The sequence below is a fragment of the Egretta garzetta genome, unplaced genomic scaffold, assembly GCF_000687185.1.
Source record: "Egretta garzetta isolate BGI_Z169 unplaced genomic scaffold, ASM68718v1 scaffold118, whole genome shotgun sequence".
Taxonomy (NCBI): Eukaryota; Metazoa; Chordata; class Aves; order Pelecaniformes; family Ardeidae; genus Egretta; species Egretta garzetta.
Window position 1 is genome coordinate 1,935,554 of NW_009260484.1, and position 22,713 is coordinate 1,958,266.

Consider the following 22,713-nt stretch of genomic DNA (forward strand, 5'->3'; position numbering starts at 1 on the left):
CATCAGTTATCAGCTTCTTAAGCTGACATATAAGAAATAATCAGTTATTCTTCACTGGCCTCATTGACAAATAAAAAAAATAGTGATGCTATTCAATGCAGAGAGAAAACAGCAATTAAAACAGGTTTTCAGACTTGTGTTGCACACATCTGTCAATATCACCTTGGTGCTTAAATTGTGGTGGAACTGTTTCCTAAAGAATTAGGAAAGCTTCGTCCCCCAGAAAACCAGAGGTCCACAGAGGAGCGAGGAGTCCAATTTTAGCATGTGACCATCTACTACTATTTTTTCAAAATATGCCTGGACTTTTATCGAAATTACCTTCTTGTGACAGACTCTAGAACCCCACTAATATTCAGCAATTAACATGTTTGAATGCTGGAACTCTGTATTCTTATCACAGTCTATTGTTTGCATTAATTTTCCTGTAAGGCAGAAGGGTATTAGAAATATGACTTCTTTTTCTGTTGTCTGGTATTTAGGTATTAATTATTATTGTCTTTTTAACTTGAACAGTTTTGTGAAGCAGTGATGCCAAGCAGTAAAAAATAGGGAAAAATATGTACCGTTATGGGTAGTTAGTGTGGTTCTATATGATTTATTTTCTTCCATGTAAAATATATCTGCATTAATCAGAGATAGAGTGACTAACGTTTGCACATTTTGTCAACAGAGTATAATATACTTTACAGCAAGTTCTCCCAAAATCCTTGACTGGATAAAAGATGAATCCATCCAAAAGATACTGCAGCCTTATGCAAAGTGGCATTATATTGAACGTGACCTTGCAATGTTTAACATTAACATAGATGAAGATTATGTTCCGTGTCTCCAAGGAATAACAAGAGCTAGTTTCTGCAGTGTTTATTTGGACTGGATTCAGTTCTGTGCTAGAAAAAGGGTGGAGGTAAGCTTGCTTTTTTTTTTTTTTCTTTTTTACTACTAGTAGTTTTAATTCTTGGGATAGGGTTTAAATGATGCATGGTTACTCCTTTGCTTGCTCAGGAGTAGTACAGTAAGATTTACCTCATTTAAGCTGTCAGATTTAACATAAAAGGAAAATATTTGTTTTGTGGAATGGAAAAAAACGTATTTTGGAGAATACTGTTGTGCAGAAACTGAGTTTTAAGGAGAGTTAGTCTTTGAATACAGAAAGAATTCCTTATTATGCACAATTCCAATGCTCTGAAAAGTGTGGATATAATAAGTGTTCACAGAAGTAATGCCAGAGCAGGCTGTGTTCAGGAAACGTCATCATTCCTTCAGTGTCGCCGGTGTTTGTGTACCCTTTCCAAACATTTGCCTGTGTTTGGGTACAGTCTTCAAATGGTAGGGAATTACATGACAAACTCACTGCTCGCATAGGTCACTTCCAAGAGCTCACAATTCAAATGTGAACCATGCCACAAAACTGTGTGAAATTACCACACAGCTCTAGAAGGTCAAGGGCAGGTTTGCAGCTACACATTCACGTGCTTTGGGCCACTAAGATTACTGATGGTCAGCAATCATTTGTCAGATATGCACTACTGTATTTCCATGGAATACTCAGAATAGCCCAGAGGGAGAATACAGTTTCAAACAAGCACATTTGCTTCATTTAATTTTCTGACTATTGCTGATAATGGCAAAAAATGAGAAGAGTATCTTTCCTGGCCACCGCGCACTGTTGTTTGTGCATTTTTCACTTGGGATCACTGAGTGCACATCCCATTTGCTACCACTGACCTTAGCTGGCATAGCATCCCTCAATCTTAATGATTCTTCTCCACTTTGGTTCTTTCTCATGTCTCTCACCCTGAATACCATTCCACCTCTGCATATCATGACATTGATACCGTTTTCATTGCATTGTCCTCTGAGCCTCCTCCTACTGGGAATATATTTTCTTTCCCATCTCCATGTCTCAGCTCCCAAGTTCTGGCACACAAAGAATTTCATGGTGTGGGGAAAGCCCCTGTTAAATGCTGCTTTTTCACTTGTTACATGGCTGGGACTTTCAAATAGAGTAATAGATGTAAGGATGCCCAATAGACTTGAAACTTATGAGTTAAACTTCAAAGGGCAAATGAATGCCTGCACTAGTGTGCACACATGCATTTATGTATTTTTTACATCTTTTTCTTTTACCTCTGTTTTTGTAATTCACTAACTATATAGAGGTAAAGTGCATGTAATAGTTGAGATGTAAAAAAAACTTCACTGTACACATAGCCCTGAAAATCAGTGTATTTTATAGAAGGAGCTACATCCTCCATTGTAACTGGCTTCAGTTTTAGAGTCAAAGAAAGCCATAAGAAATCACCTGTTGGCACGGACAGAAACAATAGTTTGTATCCTCCTAAAGGTTCACATTCATGAGGGGTTGTTTCAGTTTTCCCTCCTGCTTTTGATAGCAAGGTTTTCTTTGCAAAAATTTCAGTAAAGAAACTCTCATGAGCTAGAAAATGTCAGTGAAATGGTTTGACTGCTTGTTAAAATGTGAGATCAGTGGCATCTGTGGTATACATTTTAGATATATATTGTTATTCACCAGAAGTGTGTTCCCCTGAATTTTTCCAAGTAGATTGTTCTGGAATCTGTGGGGTTTCATATGCACTGTGTTCCATGAAAAGGGGTTGCAGTGTGTCTCAGCAATAAGGAATCTGCTCTAGTTTAGAATGTCAGATCTGGAAAAACAAGAAAACAAACAAAAACACCTCAAACCCACCACCACCACCAAAGCTCTCCGCCCGTGGGATCTCACCACCCAAGATTAAGTGTTCTGCTCCTAGCCAGTGGGCAAAATAAGCTTGCATGTTGCAGAAAACTTCTGACGGCAATGGTCTTCCTCCTTGTTCTGTTTAATTGCAAAGACTGGTTTTGTGTGCGGGTCTAGCTACAAGCACATTTTATGAATGCTATGATTTATAGTATTGCGGTGCTTTTAAAGATGGTATTTGCATCCAGAATAACACGCTGTTCTTAAAACCTTGTAGCACCTGGACAGCGATGAGGATTCTCCCCTAGTGACACTTTCCTTTGCCTTGTGTATACTGGGCCGAAGAGCGTTGGGAACTGCAGCTCACAATATGGCCATCAGGTAATTTTTAGGAATCCTTTTTCCTCATTTTAAAGCAAAGACCTGTTTGTCTTTTTTTACTTAATGTGGAATCTCAGCCGATGATTAGATCAAGGCGAAGTCTCTTTCTTCCTTAAAATACTTTCTTTTCTGCCTTTCCTGGACATCTTTTACTTTGGTAGTTTGCTTAATAACTGATATCAGTCTCTATTTCATAGGGCAAAGCAGAATTTTGCATTGAAAAAACAGGTACCGATGGTTACTGCTTGTGTTGACTCACGCCTGGCCTGGTTACTGTAATGTTGCTTCTTCCAGAAGGGGAAGAAACAGCTTAGTACTCTGACATCTAGGTAGCTAAATAATAAAAAATCCATAAGGGTCCTCTATTCCTCAGGGCTGCGTTCCTTGTGCCACTTCATTCTGGTGACCGAGGAAGGGAGAACCTCGCGTCTCTTGAGACCACAGCTTTGTCTGTTCTCAGTCTACCTTACTCATTCATTCATTCAAAACACTTCTTCCTAGAAAGTCTGGTTAATTAAAATATGCTTGGTAATAAGTTTATTTCTGGATATGCTCTTCCCCTTACTTTTTCTTTCGGGATTCTTCCATTTTCACTAGCAGTTCTGAGTTGTTTGGGTTTTATAAAGTACCATTTATGCTATGCCAAGTGTTCAGCCTGAGTAATTAATTTTATAGATAAGGCATTTGATTAATGAAATAATCTTTATTAAAGTCTAACTTCTCTCCTAATTTTAGATTTTTATTGGATGGATTTGAACTCCCTGTGTTCACAAGAGTTTAGTAATAGTAGAGGAGATGAGTAAATACACAGTCTCTAAGCGACCATGCTGTATTGGCACAAAACTGCGAGTAAAGCTAGCTAGCCCTCTATCAACACGGTCCTTAGAGAGGATTTGTCTTCCTAACAAGCAAACAAAGACAGCATATGCGATTTTGAACGCATTTGCTGTTATAAAACCGTTGCTTAAATATTCATTCTAGATTTGTTATCTGTTGAGTCTTTGGTAATGTCTGTTTTTAGGTCTTCCTTTTCCAGTCAGACACACAAAATGTTCATGGCCCATGCGCCTTGTTTCTCGGTGTGCCGCTTCCTTCTGCTTTCTGAAATGGCTTTCTGCAAGTCTTTGCGCATTCCCTTCCTGCTGTAGTTTTCTTCTGGGTTGGGTTTCCTCTCCCTTCATTTCATGCACTCAAATTACTGCTATGTTTAGTAAGTCATTGACATTTCTAAAATTGCCCAATTTTTTTGATGATCCAAATTTTAGAGTTTGGAGACCTGATAGAGAGGTTGATGTGCATTTGTGATTTTTTTTGTGAGAAAAGATTAAAGTGAGTTTGATCTGGGGCTGCAATAGGTATGTCACAGCGATATTAGAAATGCATCTAAAAATATCACAAAAGCTGCCTAAAACTGTCATCACATTGCATGTACTTTCCACAGGATCTTAAAATCTTCATTATGATGTTTTGGCACTAGTACAGATACAATAACAACGTCACTTTTTTTTGTTGGCTTACATGGTCAGTGGCTAATGGAAAAAGATAACACTATCAGAGACTTTCCAAAGCTTAACATGGAAAATATGAATGTTGAGAATAATTATTTGTAAAGTCATCTGTAAAGATTGGAATAATAACTGCAGGAGTCAGCTGTACCATGTCTTTTTAAAATCTGGGAAATTACCAATGAAATTAGTTTCTCTTTTGGTGGGCGGATGCTCAATACGCAAAAATACTTTTCTTGGGGAGAAAAAGTCTGTAGAAGAGGAGAAAATGCGGTAGCCATATGCACTGCACAACTCTATCCCTGTTTTTCTGAATCCCTTCTCTATAATCCTGTATCTTTAAGTCCTGATTTTCTTTTTATTAAGGAAGTGCTCCAGGGTAGTATTGACTCACTGTATTTTTTAAATGTATTTTGTGACATAAAAGGGATTAAGTGGAATCTTCTGTCAGTATCTTTTTCAGTGCTACTTTACAAAAGCTTTCCCTAGAAAAGTCTCACTGTGAAAAACTGTGTCATTTACCCACCTGGTTAAATTAACTTTAATACGTTTCAACTGCCAGAAAGATTTTTGGGGAAAGAAAAGGAATCTGAGTAGCACAATTAAAGTTATAAATTGCTACAGCTACAAAACATGACTTTAGCTTGGTGAAATATGTTTATTCTTGACTTAAAGAATTTATGTGTTTATTTTAATTGACAAAAACTATTTAGTAGAAATCATTAAGGGGGAGCAAGGTAGGTGCGCTACCCCCTGACATCGAGACCTTCGTCAACAAAAATCCCCCAGGTAGGTTCACATCAGCACAGAGGGCAAGCCTTGACGCGCTTACGTTGTTTACTGCTTCACACAGATCTTCACAACTTACTGAAACACAAGGAAGCAGTAAGTCAGCGAGACGCCGATAGGATACAATTATATGGCATGCCAGGGGGAAGGGGGCTTTGTCCAACTCGGTGCAACACCCCTGAGGCCAGAGGGAGATGTTCCTGAGGATTAACTTTAGGCAGAGCTCCCTCCCCTCTCTCTGTGTTTGATGGAGATACAGCCGCTCTTACGGAGGGTGACTTAGAGCATCATTGCCCGTCCTCGCCCCCAGCTCTCCGGCTGTTGGATTCAGTCAGGTGGGGGAGAAGTACTTAAGGTCTGCAGAAGCTGAAGGAATTGTTCCTCAGCTGATGCTTCACAGTCCTTTTCCTTGAAAAGGTGTGGTGATATTCTGGGGACCTTTTGGAGCCCTCTGGTGCTGAAGAGGGCTTTAGTTTTCTGCAGAGGCAGCGTCAGAACAGACAGTCCCGCAGCCAGCTGTGTGCGTGAGAGGGGGGTGCTGCACGTACGGCTGTCGGGAGCTGGCTCACTTTGTAAGAGATCAGGGCTCCCAACACATGCTCTGTCACGTTCAAAAGCTGGACTACAAAAACTTAGATTATGTAGATTAGTCTGGTAGGCATGAAGAAATGATCTCGAACCTCATCTCAGGACTTTCTATTAATTCTGGCTATGAAGCGTCTTGTGCACAGCACTGCTAGAGGTCTCGTGATGAGTTTGAGATGTAATGGCCAGGTAGGCGTTGTCGTCTTCTCCTTCTCATGCTTATTTCTGTGAAGTGTTTCAGGGATTTCCAACATGAGCAAACTGGCCAAGAACCTGTGCGCTGCGGTCCATGTTTTGTTCTCAGGGGTAACTCTGCAGGTAGTAGGAAACTTCCTCTGGACTAAGCCTAGCCCTTGCTGTGTCTTGAGGAGCGACAGTCACCCAACTGCTGTGCAGAAGTAGTAATGCAAAGGTAACGTTACACTGAGCTGTGCACTACGGAATTGAGATTCAAGTTTACATTGTGTATGTAAACTGTCAATTTGCACTCATTTACACGTGATTTTGTCTAATCTATTAATCAGTAAATGTCACTGTGTAAACCAAGATTTTAAATGCTCTTATATAATGTATGTAAATAATTATTCAGTGTACCTGTTCATGTAAATGTCAGTAGAAACCCAACATTAACACCAGATTACACAGTAAATGCATTCATTAAGAAGGCAGAACATTGCTATGCAAATCACTTGCTCTTTTAAACTGTCATTAGGAGGCATCCTGCACAAAATGCAATTTGAAGAACGACATGACATTACCATTCATTTATTCAAATATGAGTGATATGTTTAGGTGTGTATTTGTAAAAAAATTACTTAATAATCCTATTCAGCCACTAGACCTACTAGTAAATAAATGTTTAGTATACATTTAAAATTTGGAAAAATATATAAACCTCTTAACAAAGCGTCTCTCATCAGATACTTCCAGCATTACCAGGGAATGGGCGCTTGGGTCCCTGAGCTCCCCCTGGGCGTTATCACTCAGGCGTGGACTGAGGGTCCCTCCAAGGAACGCCCCTGCCTGGAGGAACTGCTGCGCACGCTGAAGCCTGGGGAAGCAGCTGGGCCCCCCTGCCCCTTCCCTCCCGGGCACCACGTTGCACTTCCCGGCATCCGAGGGGAAGGAGGTGGAGGGCGGGGGCCAGGGCCCCGCGGTGCTGCTGCGCTGCCTGTGGGAGTGCAAGCAGACAGGGCAGCTCTGTGTCTGCGGAAGCAGGGGTGAAAAGTTTGACTCTTAGCTCACGGCCACCATCATCTGAAATACCAAATTTAGAAGGGCTACCATTGGAAACTTTTCATTCAGGTGAGCTACAACATTCAGGTCACGACCAGCTCACAGGCATGCGTTTCTTTAGTCCTTAAATAAATCTACAGTCAACATTGGGAAAGGTCTACTGACCGCGGGCAGAGGATGGGTTTTGGTGTGCAAAATGCACACAGATGTGTTCACCAGCTCATTAGTCTTCACCCATCCTGTTTCCAGGCTTGCATCGAATGCTTTTAGTTTCAGCTGTTGGAGCAACGTAAGGAGTGCAGTAGGAGGGAGTATTTGCTTTGGCTTTGCTGCTCTCCCTCTGGTATTTGCGGTGCTACTTAATCCCCTCCTTTCTGCACATTCGAGGGGCCGACGGTTCCCACACACCTACCAGACTTGTTCTAAAATATCCTGCAATTGTGACAGCAGCTTTTCGGGTTCTTAGCTCAGAGGGCTAGAAATGTTGCCAGAAATAGTAGTTGTGTCTCTTCTTGATTAATGTCATTTCTCTGGCATGCGAATTTACCTTAACTAGTTTTTTAAATATTTTGAAAGATCCTGTAACTACAGCAGATTACTAATTGAGGTATGTTAAAATGGGGCCAGGGAAGCAGCAACAACCTTGAGTCAGGCCCAAGATCAAAGCTGTTGCCTTTACAGCTTCCTTATAATCTCATTAGAGTCTTCAGGAGAGAGCATAACAATGGGAAGAACAACAGCAGCTCTATCTTACGTGGATTAAGGGCTGCGTGTTACAGAAGTAATGGCTTGCGATAGTGTCACATTATAGGTGGAACGTACCCCGAAGCCTCATTACGATGGGCAGGAGAACAAAAGACGTCTATGGTTTTGTGAATACAGCAATCTCCTCCAGACCTCTCCAGTGGAAAATAGGATACATAAAATAATTGACTCTCAGGCTCTCACAACTGCTGCCACCACTGTTTTGCTCCTTGTAGCAGTCATATTTGTTCTTAAAAGTGCTGGTTAGAGAACTTATTATGCAGAGGGATGAGAAATGGATGCGTCTTCCCTAAGCAAGCACAGTGAGAGCTGCACGCGCTTCCCTCCGCTCCCTCCGCTGATGCTCAGCTGCCGTTTGCATAGCTGTCCGAGTCCTGGCCGTGCTGTCAGCAGATACTGCTGTTCACAGCAGCCTGCTTAGCACGGGCCGATGCCTGTAAGACACTTTGATGGGAGTGCAAACTCTTTGTGTGTGCTCTGGTGTTCAGATTTGGCTCTGAGAGCCTCTAATGATGTAAAAAACAGTTCTCTCCTGCCTACTCCTCCTCCCTTCACCCCAGCCAACTTTTCAGAGCAAATACAGGGGGTATTACGTGGGGAAAAACTCTACTGCAGATCGTCATTAGGTGCAGAGTTCAGGGTATTTTTTTCGGTTTCATCCTGGGAAGAATATTTAGATTACAGAAGTGGTTTTGCCAGGCAAGGATTCAGCTGCGTATGCTGGATGTTGCCTAGTGGGTGGGCGAGTGCAAGGACCCTTCCTGATTTCTAGCCTTTTCAAAGGAGATGATAGTCACATATCTCACCACACTGGCTGCACTCACCTTCCCACCCCCCCAGTTGGTTCATTCTGGGGCTTTCCTAGCTATTAAAGAGGATTTGGGTTTATTATAATTTTCTAAACCATGGAGATGATTGGAAGTCAGTGGGGATCAGGACCCGCTCCTTGAAGACAATAACTCCCATTGAAATCAGTGCTTGAACATTTTGAAGCTCTGCGTGTAAGTGCCTGTCTCATGTAGGCATGTTTTAAGACGTAACTTAGTACTAATAAATGCAAATCGGTTTAGAAGTCACAAGAACCTCCCCGTACTCTTCATGTTCCCAGCAGTGACAGCAGCCCTGCCTTCCTGACGGGCCTTGGTCCCACTGATCAGTTGATTTGTATGACACGGTGCTTTCGCGGAGGAAATCAGTATCCGGCTGTTTTTCTGGTAACAGCATACATATATTTCAATTTTAATTTCTAAAACATGCTACCCACCAAGGGCAAGATTAGAATGTGTCTGAGCTGAGGATAGGCCAAGCAGTCTCCCAGTCTCTCTTCTCACTCTCTCAGAGAAGAGAAAAAATTTTAAAGATTTTTTTTTTTTTTCTTTTCCTAAAATAATTAAGAAAGCTCAATTATGTGGAAAGATTATGCATTCTCCGGAGGAAGCCTGAGTGGTAATGAGAACTGCTAACATCTTAATGCAGCTTCTCCTCAGAGCCTTTACAATCTGAAAAAATCAACTGTTGTGCAAGTGAGTAAAATCTTGGCAGGTAGATGAAACCACGTCCTGTGGGTTTGCAAGAGATGCCTCTTTTTAACAGATGGTTCCGTGTTCCTCAATTTTGAGATCACGTCTTCAGAGCAGCGTTAGGGCAGCGGTCCTGCCACCTAAGCTTGTACAAGCGGCTGTGGTGGCGGCGTGGGAAGCTCGTGATGTGGGGAGCAGGCTGGAGCTGAAGGCTGGTTCACAGGGCCCTTGTGCCACCACTGCCTAACAACTGCTCGATCCTGAACCTTCACCTTGTGCTTAAATCTCTGGTTCGGGCAAACAGTCATCCGAGGCCAGGGAGAACTGCTTACGCCTCGTTTCTTATCTCAGAAAAAAGAAAGCTGGGGCATATTGGCGTTAGGGCTCATTGTTTCAGTGTGAAATGCCTGTCCTTCGGTTCACGCACTCACCCGGTGTGCTGAACGGTTCCTGAAACTTAGTATTCTTCTTAGTGTATCTGGTTTAATGCTCACATCTGGCTTTGAGTTTCATGACAAAAGTCTCAGATTTGCTGAAAATATTTTTTTACAGCTGTTTGGGGGGTTGTTTGTTTGGGTTTAAAAAAAAAAAATTAAAAACAATTAAAAAATTGTTACCTTGCAAGGAGAACTGCTAAGAGTACCAGGGCCAATCAATAAGCTTTCAAATGAGGGGGCAGCCGCTGTTGCCTGCGCAGGGATTGCAGAGCAGCCGCTGCTCCTTGACCTGGTCTCTTTGGCACAGCCGCAGAGAAGCAGCACCCTGAGGCACCCCGCGACCCAGCCACCCATCCTTAGGACATCCTTTTTTCCCGGTGCCACGCTCGTTTCACAGCCAGTCATCTACAGCGCAAGCAGAAGGAAACCCACCTACCCCGAGGAATGGTTTCTCATCAGAAATACACGATGCGACCCCTTCTTTGCGCTCTCTGCAGGAGCTCAGCCTGCGCTGGAGGGCCACCGGTCACTGCGCAGCTCAGCACGTGGCCGGCGGCTGGCAGGGGTCCGGCTTGGTGGGACAGAAATGACTTCTGGGAGTGACTGCTGCCTTTCTCTTACAGCTTGGACTCTTTTCTTTATGGGCTCCATGCACTGTTCAAAGGAGACTTCCGGATAGCGGCGAAAGATGAGTGGGTCTTTGCAGACATGGATTTATTGCATAAGGTTGTTGCCCCGGCAATCCGAATGTCTCTGAAGCTACACCAGGTGGGGTCTTTTTTTAATTTCTATTTTTAACTTCTACTACTGCATGTGCTTTCTTAGGGAGACACAGGAAACCTTAGAAACTGTCCAAAGAAAGAAATATGAGAAGGAAATGGAGTACTTGTTGCCTTATTCTGAGAAACTTCCTTAACCAAAATGGAAAAGCTTGGCATTTATTTATTTTGCATTCACTTGATCTTCTTTTCTGTACCCCCTAGCTGCCCATTTGAAACCATTCATATTGCAGAGCTTGACCCTGCATTTTTCATTAAAACATAACTGATGGTCACGTCACATTTTACTTGCGTGGATACCATAAAGATAGCTTCTAAACTGAAAAGAAATACATCAATTAGACTAATTTCATTGCTAATTTATCAATCCTTTTGTGAATGGCAGTACACACGTAATGCTTCCATATGTTAAAAGACACATCTGAGAGGAGAGTGGCTTGGAGGGTTAGTGTCACGGCTCTTTGATTATGTCAGGCTCTTTCTGACCCTGTTGTGTCCTCAGTTGTAAAAATGCGGCACGCCCCCATTGAAGTTGCTCCAGTTTCTTCAGGTCAACCCCCGTGTAGCTTGGAGTTGATTTTGTTCTTGCTCTGGCATGTTATGATTTAATATCACGTGCTTTTATCATGCATGATATTTATAATTGCTCTGAATGTAACTGAAGTGAAACTGCTGTGAGTTAATACCTGAGAATTCGACACAATCATTCTATGAATGTTATCGCTGGCCGTGTTGCTGCGTCACAGCTAAAGCAGCAATGAAATATTGCGATACCTGCTGGTGGATTCCCAGTCTATGCTTTTGTTGGTGTGGTTTTGTGAATAAAAAAAGGATTCCCACAAGAACTGTGGAATGCCCCAGGTGATTCTGATCTCCCTCTGGCTTACCCAAAAGCTCTGCCTCCCATGGTTTCCCATTTTATAAAAAGAAAGTGGATATGCTGGCATTCTCCGAGTGTCTTTGTCCAGTGGACATAGGAGATCAGAACAGGTTACAATAAAACAAAATCGTACCTTTCCACATTACTGTTAAATTAATTGTTCTACCTCCCCAAAGACACGCTGTATCAAATGGCAAGTCACTTGGGGAGGGTCAGCTGGCAACTGTTTGAAAACCAGGATTTTGTTTATTGTTAATAGTTTTTGTTTTCACAAACATACCTGACTTTTTCAATACTATCTCCTCTACTACCAGGACCAGTTCACCTGCCCAGATGAGTACGAGGACCCAGCAGTTTTGTATGAAGCGATCCAATCTTTTGAAGAAAAGGTGGTGATTTGTCACGAAGGGGACCCGGCCTGGCGCAGCGCTGTACTGTCCAACAGAGAGGAGCTGCTAACCCTGAGGCACGTGGTAGATGAAGGAGCAGATGAATATAAAGTTATCATGCTCCACAAAAGCTACTTGAGCTTCAAGGTTATCAAGGTAGATATACCATCTTTCTAATATTGCAGTAATTTAGGGCTGTGGTAACTAGTATTATGTCTGAGTAACGTGGCCAAAAGGAGAGGTTGATGTAGTTATTGGAGTAGGGGTTGGAGGCTAAAAGAGCTCTCTTGAGTTGACTTCCATTTTGCACCTCTATGTTTGTGTATCTGAAATAACATTCCAGGCTTTACCAGGGAGTAGGTGCAAAAGTTCATAAAACCTGTTGGTGCAAAGACACGAGGTGTTTGTACATGCGACTGCCATTCTACTTCGACCGTGTAGTTCTGCATCTTAAGTGGCAAATGTTTTCACACAATCCACGTGTTTTTAACCTACCTGTAGGTCAACAAGGAGTGTGTCAGAGGGCTCTGGGCTGGGCAGCAGCAGGAACTGATTTTCTTACGCAATCGTAACCCAGAGAGAGGAAGCATCCAGAACAACAAACAGGTCTTACGGAACTTAATTAATTCTTCGTGTGATCAGCCACTGGGATATCCAATGTACGTCTCCCCTTTAACCACCTCGTACCTCGGGACGCACAGCCAACTGAGGAACATTTGGGGGGGACCTGTCAGTTTGGACAACATTAAAAAGTGGTTCAGATCCAAATGGTTAAGGTAGGTGTTAAATTTTGGCTATGCAGATAGAGACCCTGCAGGCTCAGTTCCACTGTATTTTCTGTTAAAAAAGAGTAATTCTGTACTGTTATCTATGACTAAAACAGTAATTGCAAATAACTCAGAACGTAACAAAATAGTCCTTCAGATACAGCAGAAAGCAAAGTCGTTAACTCATACATGGCTTTTAAGCAAAGCTTTCTGCATGCTCAGCAAGATTCATTATCAAATCACTTGGCACCACAGACATTTCCCTTATTCCAGGGAATTTCACCATTTATGCCTGGTAAATAATGGTGTCTTTTCAGTAACTCAGTGCCTTGTCAGAACACGAGTAAATGTGTTGGTGGATTGTGATGGGTTATGCTCCGAAGCTTTGGCAGTATAGATGATCATCCCCAAGTCATCGTTCTTGACCAAAACACATCTAAAAATGGACTTACTGTCCACCAGAACTGCCTGACACTCCCCCTAGGCATGCGGGATCATGTTCTATCTCTCATTCCTACGTGCACTTTCCATGCAGCGATAAATCACTTTCTCACTCCATCCACCTGCCCTGTCGTCAGTGTGGCTGAGGAGAGGCAGGGGACCACAGAGAGACCATGGGAGCCAGCTTGCAGGCTAAGGCCTATGCTAAAATGCCAAGATTAAATCCAGTGACTTAATATGCTGGTTTCCCACCATGCAGCTCATTCCCACTGAGCTCCCTCCAGCCCATTCCTCCTCTTTGCTACTTGGTTGCCTCATGCAAAAGTTGACTTTTAGAGACCACTGTAACATTAGATAGAGAGTCCTAAAGTCTTTTAGGGCTCCAAAGCCACTTAACACAGAGAAGTAAAGATTTGGTTTGCGTTATAGATGATTTTGTTCCAAGTAAGCTTACCACATCATCATCTTTGTCATCTCATAAAACATCAGAAGACCTGCAGCGGTATGAGAGAGTACAGTAACATATTATGAGGACACCTAACGTTGCTGGCACAAATTTTCATTTTTAAATGGCTGACCATGCATGTGTTCCCACAAACAGAATGCGGAAGGACTGCCATGCAGCTCACCACGAGAGAGGTAACGTTGAAGAGGTGGATAGTGGTGGGGGGTCTTCGTCTAGCAGCAATTCCACGGGCAATTCAAGCCAGAGCAGTAGCTCGCAGCCCACCAGAGATGGAACCCCCCAGTTGCAAGCTTCATCTCAAGAGGTTCACCAGCGTACAGGTATTTGCGCAATTTACTTGTTTTTTTTCTGTAGTCTTCTCCTAGGAGGCTGCATAGGCAGATGCTTTTGGGATGTCCTCGTACCCAGTGGAAAACTAGTTTTAGTAAGAGAGCGCTTTGCCTTTCCTAATGGCCAAGCACATGCAGGAGATGGCTTCCTGATACTGTTCCAGGTATTTACTGGGAGGGTATAAAACAAATGGGATTCACCAAAGGTTCCACTGTCAAGCTCCTTTATGTGTAACTTTTGGACTAGGAGGTGCCACTAACAATGCCAGAATGAGAAATGCAGATGGGAGGGACCCTACCTGTGCCATGCAGGGAGCCCGTGCCACAGCGAGCCTGTGCTTGTGGTTGGCTGGGAACAGCAGAAGTGAAAGTATGCAAAAATCTTAATTGTCTCGGAAGGACCACGATGATTTATTTGAGGAATTGGTTTGGCTGTTCATCAGCGCGTGTGGAGAACAAACAAATAGGAAAAAACTTCTTGTGTCCATACAGCAGTTACCAGGAGAAAATTAAATGTTGCCATCATTCCATCAACAGTGGAGCCCTTCTCATAAATTACAGATTCACAAGTACTTCAGACCTATTCACAAGGTAGAACGACTGGCCTCCACGTAGGAAATGCACGTTAAGTTTGGCAGAGGGTCACTGTGAGACCTATCACTGTGGGATCAGGATTTGTAATGATAATAATTAACTCAAGTTTTAGCCAGCTGTGGTATTACTGCGTACACTAAAGCAGAGAACTAGAGAGGCATGACACTTGTTTGTTTCCTGTTAGATTGTTTTGACCCATCATTAAAGATAATGGACAGGTCTGGAGAAAATCTTGCCCTGAATATAAATCATGTTGTATGAATAAAATAACTGCTGCTTTTAATTGAGCCTAGCGTTAGAGGAATCCCCATGTGCATACTCATAACTTGACACTGCAGTGATCAGAATGGTGAACTTAATTGTAAAATAACGATCCTGAGCATGCCATATAAGAATGGAAGTTAATTGTGAGCTGTTTAAAGGAGTGTGTTGGGTGCCCAGAAAACCATAGTCAAGAGAGAAGGTCACACTTAGTTACGAAAAGCAACCTGGCTTTGAGGTAAAATGAAGAAATGCACAACAAGTGCAAGGAAGTGGAAAATAGCAAATGCCAGTCAGTATCCAGTCCTGAGAGACTGTTGGTAAAAGAAAGAAAATGTAACCAAGGCGAAGTTTCTGGCTAGCACCGTTAGGGACAAAAAGATGTAAGTCAGTTTGTGGGTGATTATTTTTAAAGAAAATTAGAAGCAAAAGAAATCCTAACAGTGGGCTTGATCCGTCACTCTGTTGAAAGGCAGAGTTGCCAGTAATGTAGAAATGAGAGAAGAAATGTCTGGTTTGCATTGGGAAACTGCAGATGACCTATTTCTATGATCTGATCATGAAGGAGTTCCTTCCATCCTAACGGCTACAAAGAACGCAGAAGAGTGGCTATCATCAGAGCTGTGTGCTCAACTGAGCAAATCCAAATGACTCTCATCCCAGAAGGTTTTTAAGACAGTTGGTTAAAAGGCAGGCTCTGCTTGATCTTCCGTAAGGATCGGGACACGAAGGCAATACCAGAGGGCTGGGAAAGAACTTAGGCTGGGCCTGTTGTTGTTAAAGCAGAATGAATAGGGTGACCTGGGTAATGCACGTCTGTCAGTCTGACTTTGGTGCAGGGCGCTGCTGGCCTACCACGCACAGTCCCAGCGCCCTAATTTAAGGAGGACATTTTTAGTTTGGACGAGTTCAAAGAAGAGCCCCAAAAAGATCAAAGACCTGGGAAATACATCCTGTAGTGAAAGATGAAGAGCTTTCAAACAATTTATATTGTAAAAGATGCTTTGATCGTAGTCTGTAAGTACTTACCTGGGCAGCAAAACGTGACCACAGACAGCTGATTCGAGCAGACTTGCATATAACCAAGCTAAACAAATTCAGATTTGAAATCAAGTGCACATTTTTAACAGTGAAAGTAAATGAACAGTGAGACAAGTGACTGAGGGTTAAGATGGATTCTCCATGGCTGGAGCTAGAGGATGCATTTCTTAAAAATAATTGTGGTAATTAGTAATACCGTACACGAATTAATTCCAGGAGGTTCTGTGGCCCATGCCATATAGCCCAGCAGACTAGATTATCACAGCAATCCCTTCTAGGCTCATAATCTGTGAATCAAGGGCATTTAACATTTTCATATTTCATATTTCATTTTGCAGCCTGGTGCCACCGAGTCTGCAAAACGCAATGGAAGCCCTACGTAAAAGGGCGACCCAAGACGGGAGCACTGGAAATGTGTGGGGTTCTCCCCCAAAGTGTCCTTATTTCATGATGCAGTTTATAGAACAGCCTTTGTTCCTAAGTGCTTTCAAGGACAGGGTTATTTATGTGTAGACGCGGGTGGTCTCCTGTCCAATGCTCTAACCACTGCAGTTGGGATGAATATAGAATAGTTTTGGACAGGAATCAGCTTGGCAGTTTAAATCACAAACAGATGTTTGGCCGCGTTAGGCCCTGCACAAACTAACACACCGCAGCCCCTCTGTTCTTAGTTCCAGTCCATTCTTTTTATTTAAAAAGGGTAACGTATTGAAATAACCATCAGATGTAGAAACCGAAGCACTTAAACAAAAGCCCAGAGTTTGAAGAACCTGAATCCCAGGCGTGACCCCCGTCACAGCACGTGCCCCCTATTGATCACCTCTGACGTGCGGAGGACGCTGGCAGCGTGGCACATGGGAGCCGCACGCATCTGTCCCGTGCTCTCAAGCAGAGATCTCGGGGCTTTTATTACAGAGCATGCAGCTTTGCAAGCCATCTTAGGAAACTTTTTTTTTTATTGTTTGGAGTATAAAAGTAGAACTAAAGATACATTGTAAGTGGGGTGTGAAAGTGTCCAGTGCTTGCCAAGCCAGAGGTTTTAGTCCAAGCTAAAGAGCTGCAGTTAGGTCGTGGCCAGCTCTGCCGCCTGACTCTCTGCCAAGTTACCTAAATTCTCTTTGCTTTAAATTCTCTCAGCGTCTGAGAAGTGGGGCTAATGACACCAGCCTCTGGGAAGCAGGTCTGTGGATGTAAACCAGCGTGTTTCAGCTATGTAATGTAAACAGTTTGGATACGAAATTCTGCATTACTCATGAATTCAGCAGTCAGTCACGTTTCTAGAAGATAGTGTGAGATTTATATTCCTTTATGCCTGCAAAATTTCAGTATCTGCAGCAGTTCCAGTGCTTCCCTCCCCTCCATAGTTCAGGTATTGGGGAAAAAACAAAGCAAAAAAAAATAAATTACCAGCAACCTGGAAATGCCTGCCAGCAAAACTTGTTTCTGTGTTGATGGCTCTCAACAGATTTTCTGGCATCAATTCTCTTACCCTACAGCTATAGCAAGGAAACCAAAATGCCAGCTTGTGTTAATGTTTGGAGTTTCCTGGGAAGCAAAAAAGCCAAGCAGGCACTCGCTGAGTGGGTATCTATCTATCTGCTGCGTGAGCCTGGGCTGGGGCCTGTCTGCAGAAACAGGGAACTCTTTTGGGGGCCATGGTGCGTGCCAGCCCGCTGCATGCTATTTGCAGAGTGCCTGGGTGCAAGCAGGTATCTGGTGGGTTCACTGGCCAGTAAGTTGATTTATTTTTCATTCTATGTCTATTTAAATACGCAAGCATAAGAAATACAGAAATTATTTGTTGGGATGATGTAAAGTGTCAATCTAAATGTTAAAAATGGGTGTGTATATGTACAGGAAGGTAGAAGTTGCCTAGGCACGTCAGAATAGCCAACCTAACCCACTCTCTGTGTCCAGCAGTGGCTGCATTGAGATGCTTCACGGAATGGGGCAAGAGCCTTATGTGGGTCTCGTTCAGAGCTCCCACAGGCTGCCCTCACACCTCTTCAGTCTGTGATATACTGTAAATATCACTATTGGAGCTCAGCTATAGTTTAATACTAGTCTTAAAAACCGTCTTGTGGCTTGCATGCTGTAGTCTTCTGCTTGGTTGAATTCTCAAATTCTCTTTCCCAATATGCAGGAATAATTCTTTTTAATGTGCCATTGTTTTAACTCATAGGGGGTTGTGGGTTTTTTGTTTTAATTTTGCCTGTAATTATACCAAGCCCTTTAAGATGGATATTCAACATCCTCTATGTTAGTATGGTTGTTGAAGCGGAGTGGAGTTACAGCAACACTATGCTCGCTCATTCACTGGGCAGCTTAAAACATGTGTGGCAGAAGAGGTGTGAGCCTGTGATTAGAGCACCTTCCTTGGGGTGTTGTCTTATTTCCCTCTCCTTTGACTCAGTGCAGAACCACCGGAGCTATTCTGACCAAAAGCCAGAACCCTTGTAGTGGGAAGCACAGAAAGGTTCATAGGTTTAACAGTTTGTTATTTCTGTTATTCTTGGGATTCTTATGGGATAAAGCCAGTAGTAATATGCCAAAAGTAGTATGTACACAGGGGACACTGTCAATACCATGGAGTTCATCAGGATGTCACTGATGTAATGTGTTTAATCTTTCTTTTACAGGCAGGAGAAAACCCAGGAGTCAGTCTGTCCAGGCACACAGTGCTTTAAACCAAAGGCCCCCTGCTTCAAGTCACTCTGGACCAATTGTAGAAAGCCGCCAGCCTTTCATCCAAACATCTACATCTGCCCACGAAATTGCCCAAAGGCTTTCTAGTAGTCAGCTGTCATTCCACAATTCGGCAACATCTGTGTTTTCCCAGTCCCCTGCTGTTCCTGTTGCTGGCCAGCTGACTGTGCAGGACCAAGCTGCAGCAATGCTCAGGTCCAGTCTCGCCTCTTCTACCAGCTCAACTCTCAGCCTGCTCTTCGGCAAGAGAAGTTTTTCAAGTGCTCTGGTGATTTCTGGGCTCTCAGCTGCAGACGGAGGCAACACCAGTGACACCCAGTCATCCAGCAGTATGAATATTGCCATGGGCCCATCTGCTAGAGCGGCCAGTCAAACAACTCGGGTAAGGCTGAAGCCAAAATAGCAGTGCTAAGCGTGCCCTACAGTACTGCTCGCCTGTCAGGTTCCTGAACTGTCCTCACCACCGCCTGGTTTCTTCTTGCTCATCAGAAAATAGTCTTTTCCAAACCAACGTCTTTGGATTTTGGTATTTTGGTTTGGATTTTGCTGCATCACAATGAAAGTGATGCCGTTTAGTATTAGTGTGTATATGAGATGGATGTATCTGTAAGTAATTGACAGGCTGGCGTTAAGCACACACATGAAGTTGCAAATTAGGGCAAAGTCCCTCTTTTTTTCACTCAGACCAGGGTCTTAGGTCTCCATTGTCTGCAGCCCAGGTGATGAGTACCATCATAGGCAGACTATAGCTCCTTCCTTGCTTGCTTATGCAGGACTTAGTTATTTGTACAGAGAAGAACAGTTGCCACTGAACACTGCACTTGTTCTGTTCCTCTCTCTGACCAGAAATTCAATCCAGGACCTGAAAACCTTGTTGCTGAAAGGGTTAGTCAAAGGAAACCTGCATGCCCTGTGATTCAGCGTTTTCTAACAGCAAAATAGTATGCACGAAGAACTTCCAGCCCTCTTCTCAGTAGGCTCCCACCTCTATTCTCATCTTCCCTGGAAAATTCAATGCACATAGTAGTGTTATTGTTTTATTGTCTATTTAGGTATATTTATTTAACTTTGGTTGCCATCAAGTGCTTTCCTGAATTTTGAAACTTTCACCTCAGCACTACAGAGCAGTAATGTGAGAAGATGGACTAGAGATAAAGGGCAACTGCAACTGGAGGTTGAGTGACATCATACTTAAGACAGGCTTTACACATTTGGCCCATCAAAATGGAAACCAAATTGGCAACAGGGGAAGATTGTGGATATTGAAGGTCCAAAACACTTTTCTGCTACTATCATTCTGAACTGTGTACAACTTGCCTAATTTTCAAAGAATTCTCCAAACCTCAAGAGAAAAAAAACTCCTTAGCTTGTGTGTATTTTGCTCTCAACCCAAAAATACCATGTATGGTATAGTTCCCTGGAGTTTTGCCCTGAACTTCAACAGAAGTTGACTGGCATTACTCATCTGGGTCCAATCCTACTTTATTACTCTAATGAGCATTAATGTGTACAGCTGAATGTATCAGAAGACAGGGCATAATTCCAGCTCTCAAGACTTTATAGCCTAATTTGCAAGAACTCAGTCAGTCTGCAATACTGAGCGCTAATGCTAGGATTCACCTCATCTAACTTTAAACCATCTAGAATTTGGGCATGACGTCTCCGTAGATTGCTGGTGTGGCCTCTCTGTTCAGCGGAGAGGACCATACACTTCATCCTTACAGCTTCCAGGAAGAAATCTTGCCCCACCACACTCGTATCTCTCTGCCAACCACTGACAGCCTATGGTGATACACTAAGACTACATGGTTAAATTCAGATGAGGTGAGTCCTGGCCAAAGTAACTGCGCAGAGTCCAGGTGCCTATTTGATTGCAAGTGGTGAGGAGGAAGTGCTTTATTTAAACATTAACACAGTACAGTTCTGGAGAGCTTTTATACTAATGGGCTCCTTACAGTGGGGTGACACTGTGCGTAACGCTTTCAGCCTGATAATTGCATTCCAGTTTTGATGAAAAGGTTTCTTCGCAAATTGGATTTAAAATTTGGTGTACAAAGCAAGCCCCAGAGCAACCCAATTTAACTTCTTAGAAGTCAGCCCTGCTTGGAGCAGCACTCTGGACCGAATGACCTCCAGAAGTCCTTTTCAGTCCAAATGATTTTACAGCTCACTCTACCTGTACATCTGTGGTACTAAACCTCTAGCTCCTGGTCTGCTTTTCTTTCCAAATCTATGTGTGGCACAAGGTGTGACAAGTAGCTCTTCAGAAGTCCCTTGGAGTAACGCATGTTAGGAATCCCATGCAGCTTCACAGAATGACATTCCTAAATCAATTTTTAACTTTTTTCACCTGTCACTTCAAAAAATAGCTGAAGCATTACTTAGAAATGTCCTAAACTAGTAGGCTTTTTCTTTCTTTCTTTCCAGCAACTCACCGAGACCACCTGCGAAGCAACCGACGCTACAGAACCCAGACCGCGGCGAGAGGCAGGGCCGGGCCCTGCCATATTCATGAGTCGGAACCTGGAGTGCAGAAGGGCCAGCCAAGAAGACATGGCCCTGGAAGACACTGCTTCTCAGCAAAGCCTGTCTGAGGAGCAGTAAGGAGTATTCCTAGCACAAGGGCCACGTGCTTCTTAGAATTAAATAAAGACAGAGCTAGGTCAGGGAGCTGCACATGGGTTTAGGTTCTTTCAAATGTAACAAGCAATCTCCAAATGATTATTTTTCTAACTTCTACACAAGAATACTACAGGGCAGGTGTTCTTCAGCTAAAGTTCTTGGCATGGGTAGGGTTGGAAGATGTCCTAAAAAACACACAGTGCCCCTTCATCTCAGGTTCTTGTAAATCCTAGAACAACAAATACAACCTGTTTAATGTTCCTTCCCCTGGAACGGTTGGAATCATGAATGAATACAGTGAGAAATATTAATACAACTCAGTGAAAAGCACACAAGACATCTCTTTCCTGTCATAACTAAATGATTGCATGCAAACTAATTGGCATTTGATACATAACATACAGCCAAAGGCAACTTTGAACAGAAGCAATGAATACATAAAAGGACAGTACGACATGACATGTCCTGTAGCATTAGAGCTTAATCTGATTTTTTTTCCAACAGCAAATCTCTTTCTTGTTTTTCTTTAACAAGTCATGCAGGTGGTAATTCTGAATAGCAACACAGCATCACAGACTGATATACTGCATGCAGCCATATCGAAGTATTGTGTGAATGAGCCATGCTACACAGATTAACAAAAGTGTGAGAAAAGACAGTATCCAGTGCATGAGAAGCCTTCAAAGCATATGGTGCTTATTGGCAAAGAAAGCAGCTTTGCATCAACACCTGCTCTTAGGTATTATCTCATGTTCCTGTTTGGTTTACAGCAGTGTCTCTCAAATTCCAGGCAACAGCCCCCTTGGGAGGCACAAAAGGGCCCAGGGAAACCCCCTTCAAGGAGAAGAAAGTGCAAAGCAGGCTGTAATTACTGTCTGGAAGTGTTTGCATTAGGAAGGGAACAGCTAAATGCCTTTAATTGCTGGACACAGCTCAGTGTCCATAACGCTTGTAGCCAGTAATTGCAAAGCATTCTGATTTCCCTCCCCCAGAGAAACTGAGCTGCTGCCAATTTAATAGTTGTACAGAGACTGATGATGCAAAAAGGGAGGCCACGCTTTCACAAAGTTTGAGAAACACTGATTTACAGGAACGCATGACTACTCTGGAAGCCAAAAGGCTACAACAAATCCTTCCTCTACTATAGCATCTAAACACACGTGCGCATTATCATTTTTTTTTTTTAAATTAAAAAAATTGCAGCTATCTGTGTCTTGCTGTTCCTCTTTACTGTAACTACCATAGATTGTTTCTAATTCTCAACACGATAATGCGCAGTCAGGCTGTCTTGTCCCAATTAACAAGAAAGATTTAACAAGAGATGTGGTAGCTAACTCTCATTACTGTTAGGCGATACACAGTTGCATTCTGAGCTTCCTACTGTGCCACACTTAAGATTATAAGTAGTATGACTAAATAACACCTACTGAAAATAAAGTGATCCAAGTATGTTTTGTGTGGCAGCAGTTTTTGGGGTTTCTATTTGGAATTGTTTTCCCTTGCTTTCTGCCTTACAAAA

The 22,713-nt window shown here is 42.9% G+C and overlaps 1 protein-coding gene across 1 annotated transcript in view; it reads left to right on the forward strand.

The window, feature by feature from the left end:
* PCNX2 (pecanex 2) overlaps nucleotides 1-21,195 on the forward strand; it is a 154,805-nt gene extending 133,610 nt beyond the window's left edge. Inside the window, exons 27-34 of the mRNA XM_009644174.2 lie at nucleotides 674-907; nucleotides 2,979-3,082; nucleotides 10,543-10,687; nucleotides 11,893-12,123; nucleotides 12,469-12,743; nucleotides 13,777-13,961; nucleotides 18,506-18,954; nucleotides 21,000-21,195. Of these exons, the coding sequence (XP_009642469.1) occupies nucleotides 674-907; nucleotides 2,979-3,082; nucleotides 10,543-10,687; nucleotides 11,893-12,123; nucleotides 12,469-12,743; nucleotides 13,777-13,961; nucleotides 18,506-18,954; nucleotides 21,000-21,176 (1,800 nt within the window). The 3' untranslated portion in view covers nucleotides 21,177-21,195. The remainder of the gene's footprint in view (nucleotides 1-673; nucleotides 908-2,978; nucleotides 3,083-10,542; nucleotides 10,688-11,892; nucleotides 12,124-12,468; nucleotides 12,744-13,776; nucleotides 13,962-18,505; nucleotides 18,955-20,999) is intronic.
* Nucleotides 21,196-22,713: the final 1,518 nt, after the last annotated feature.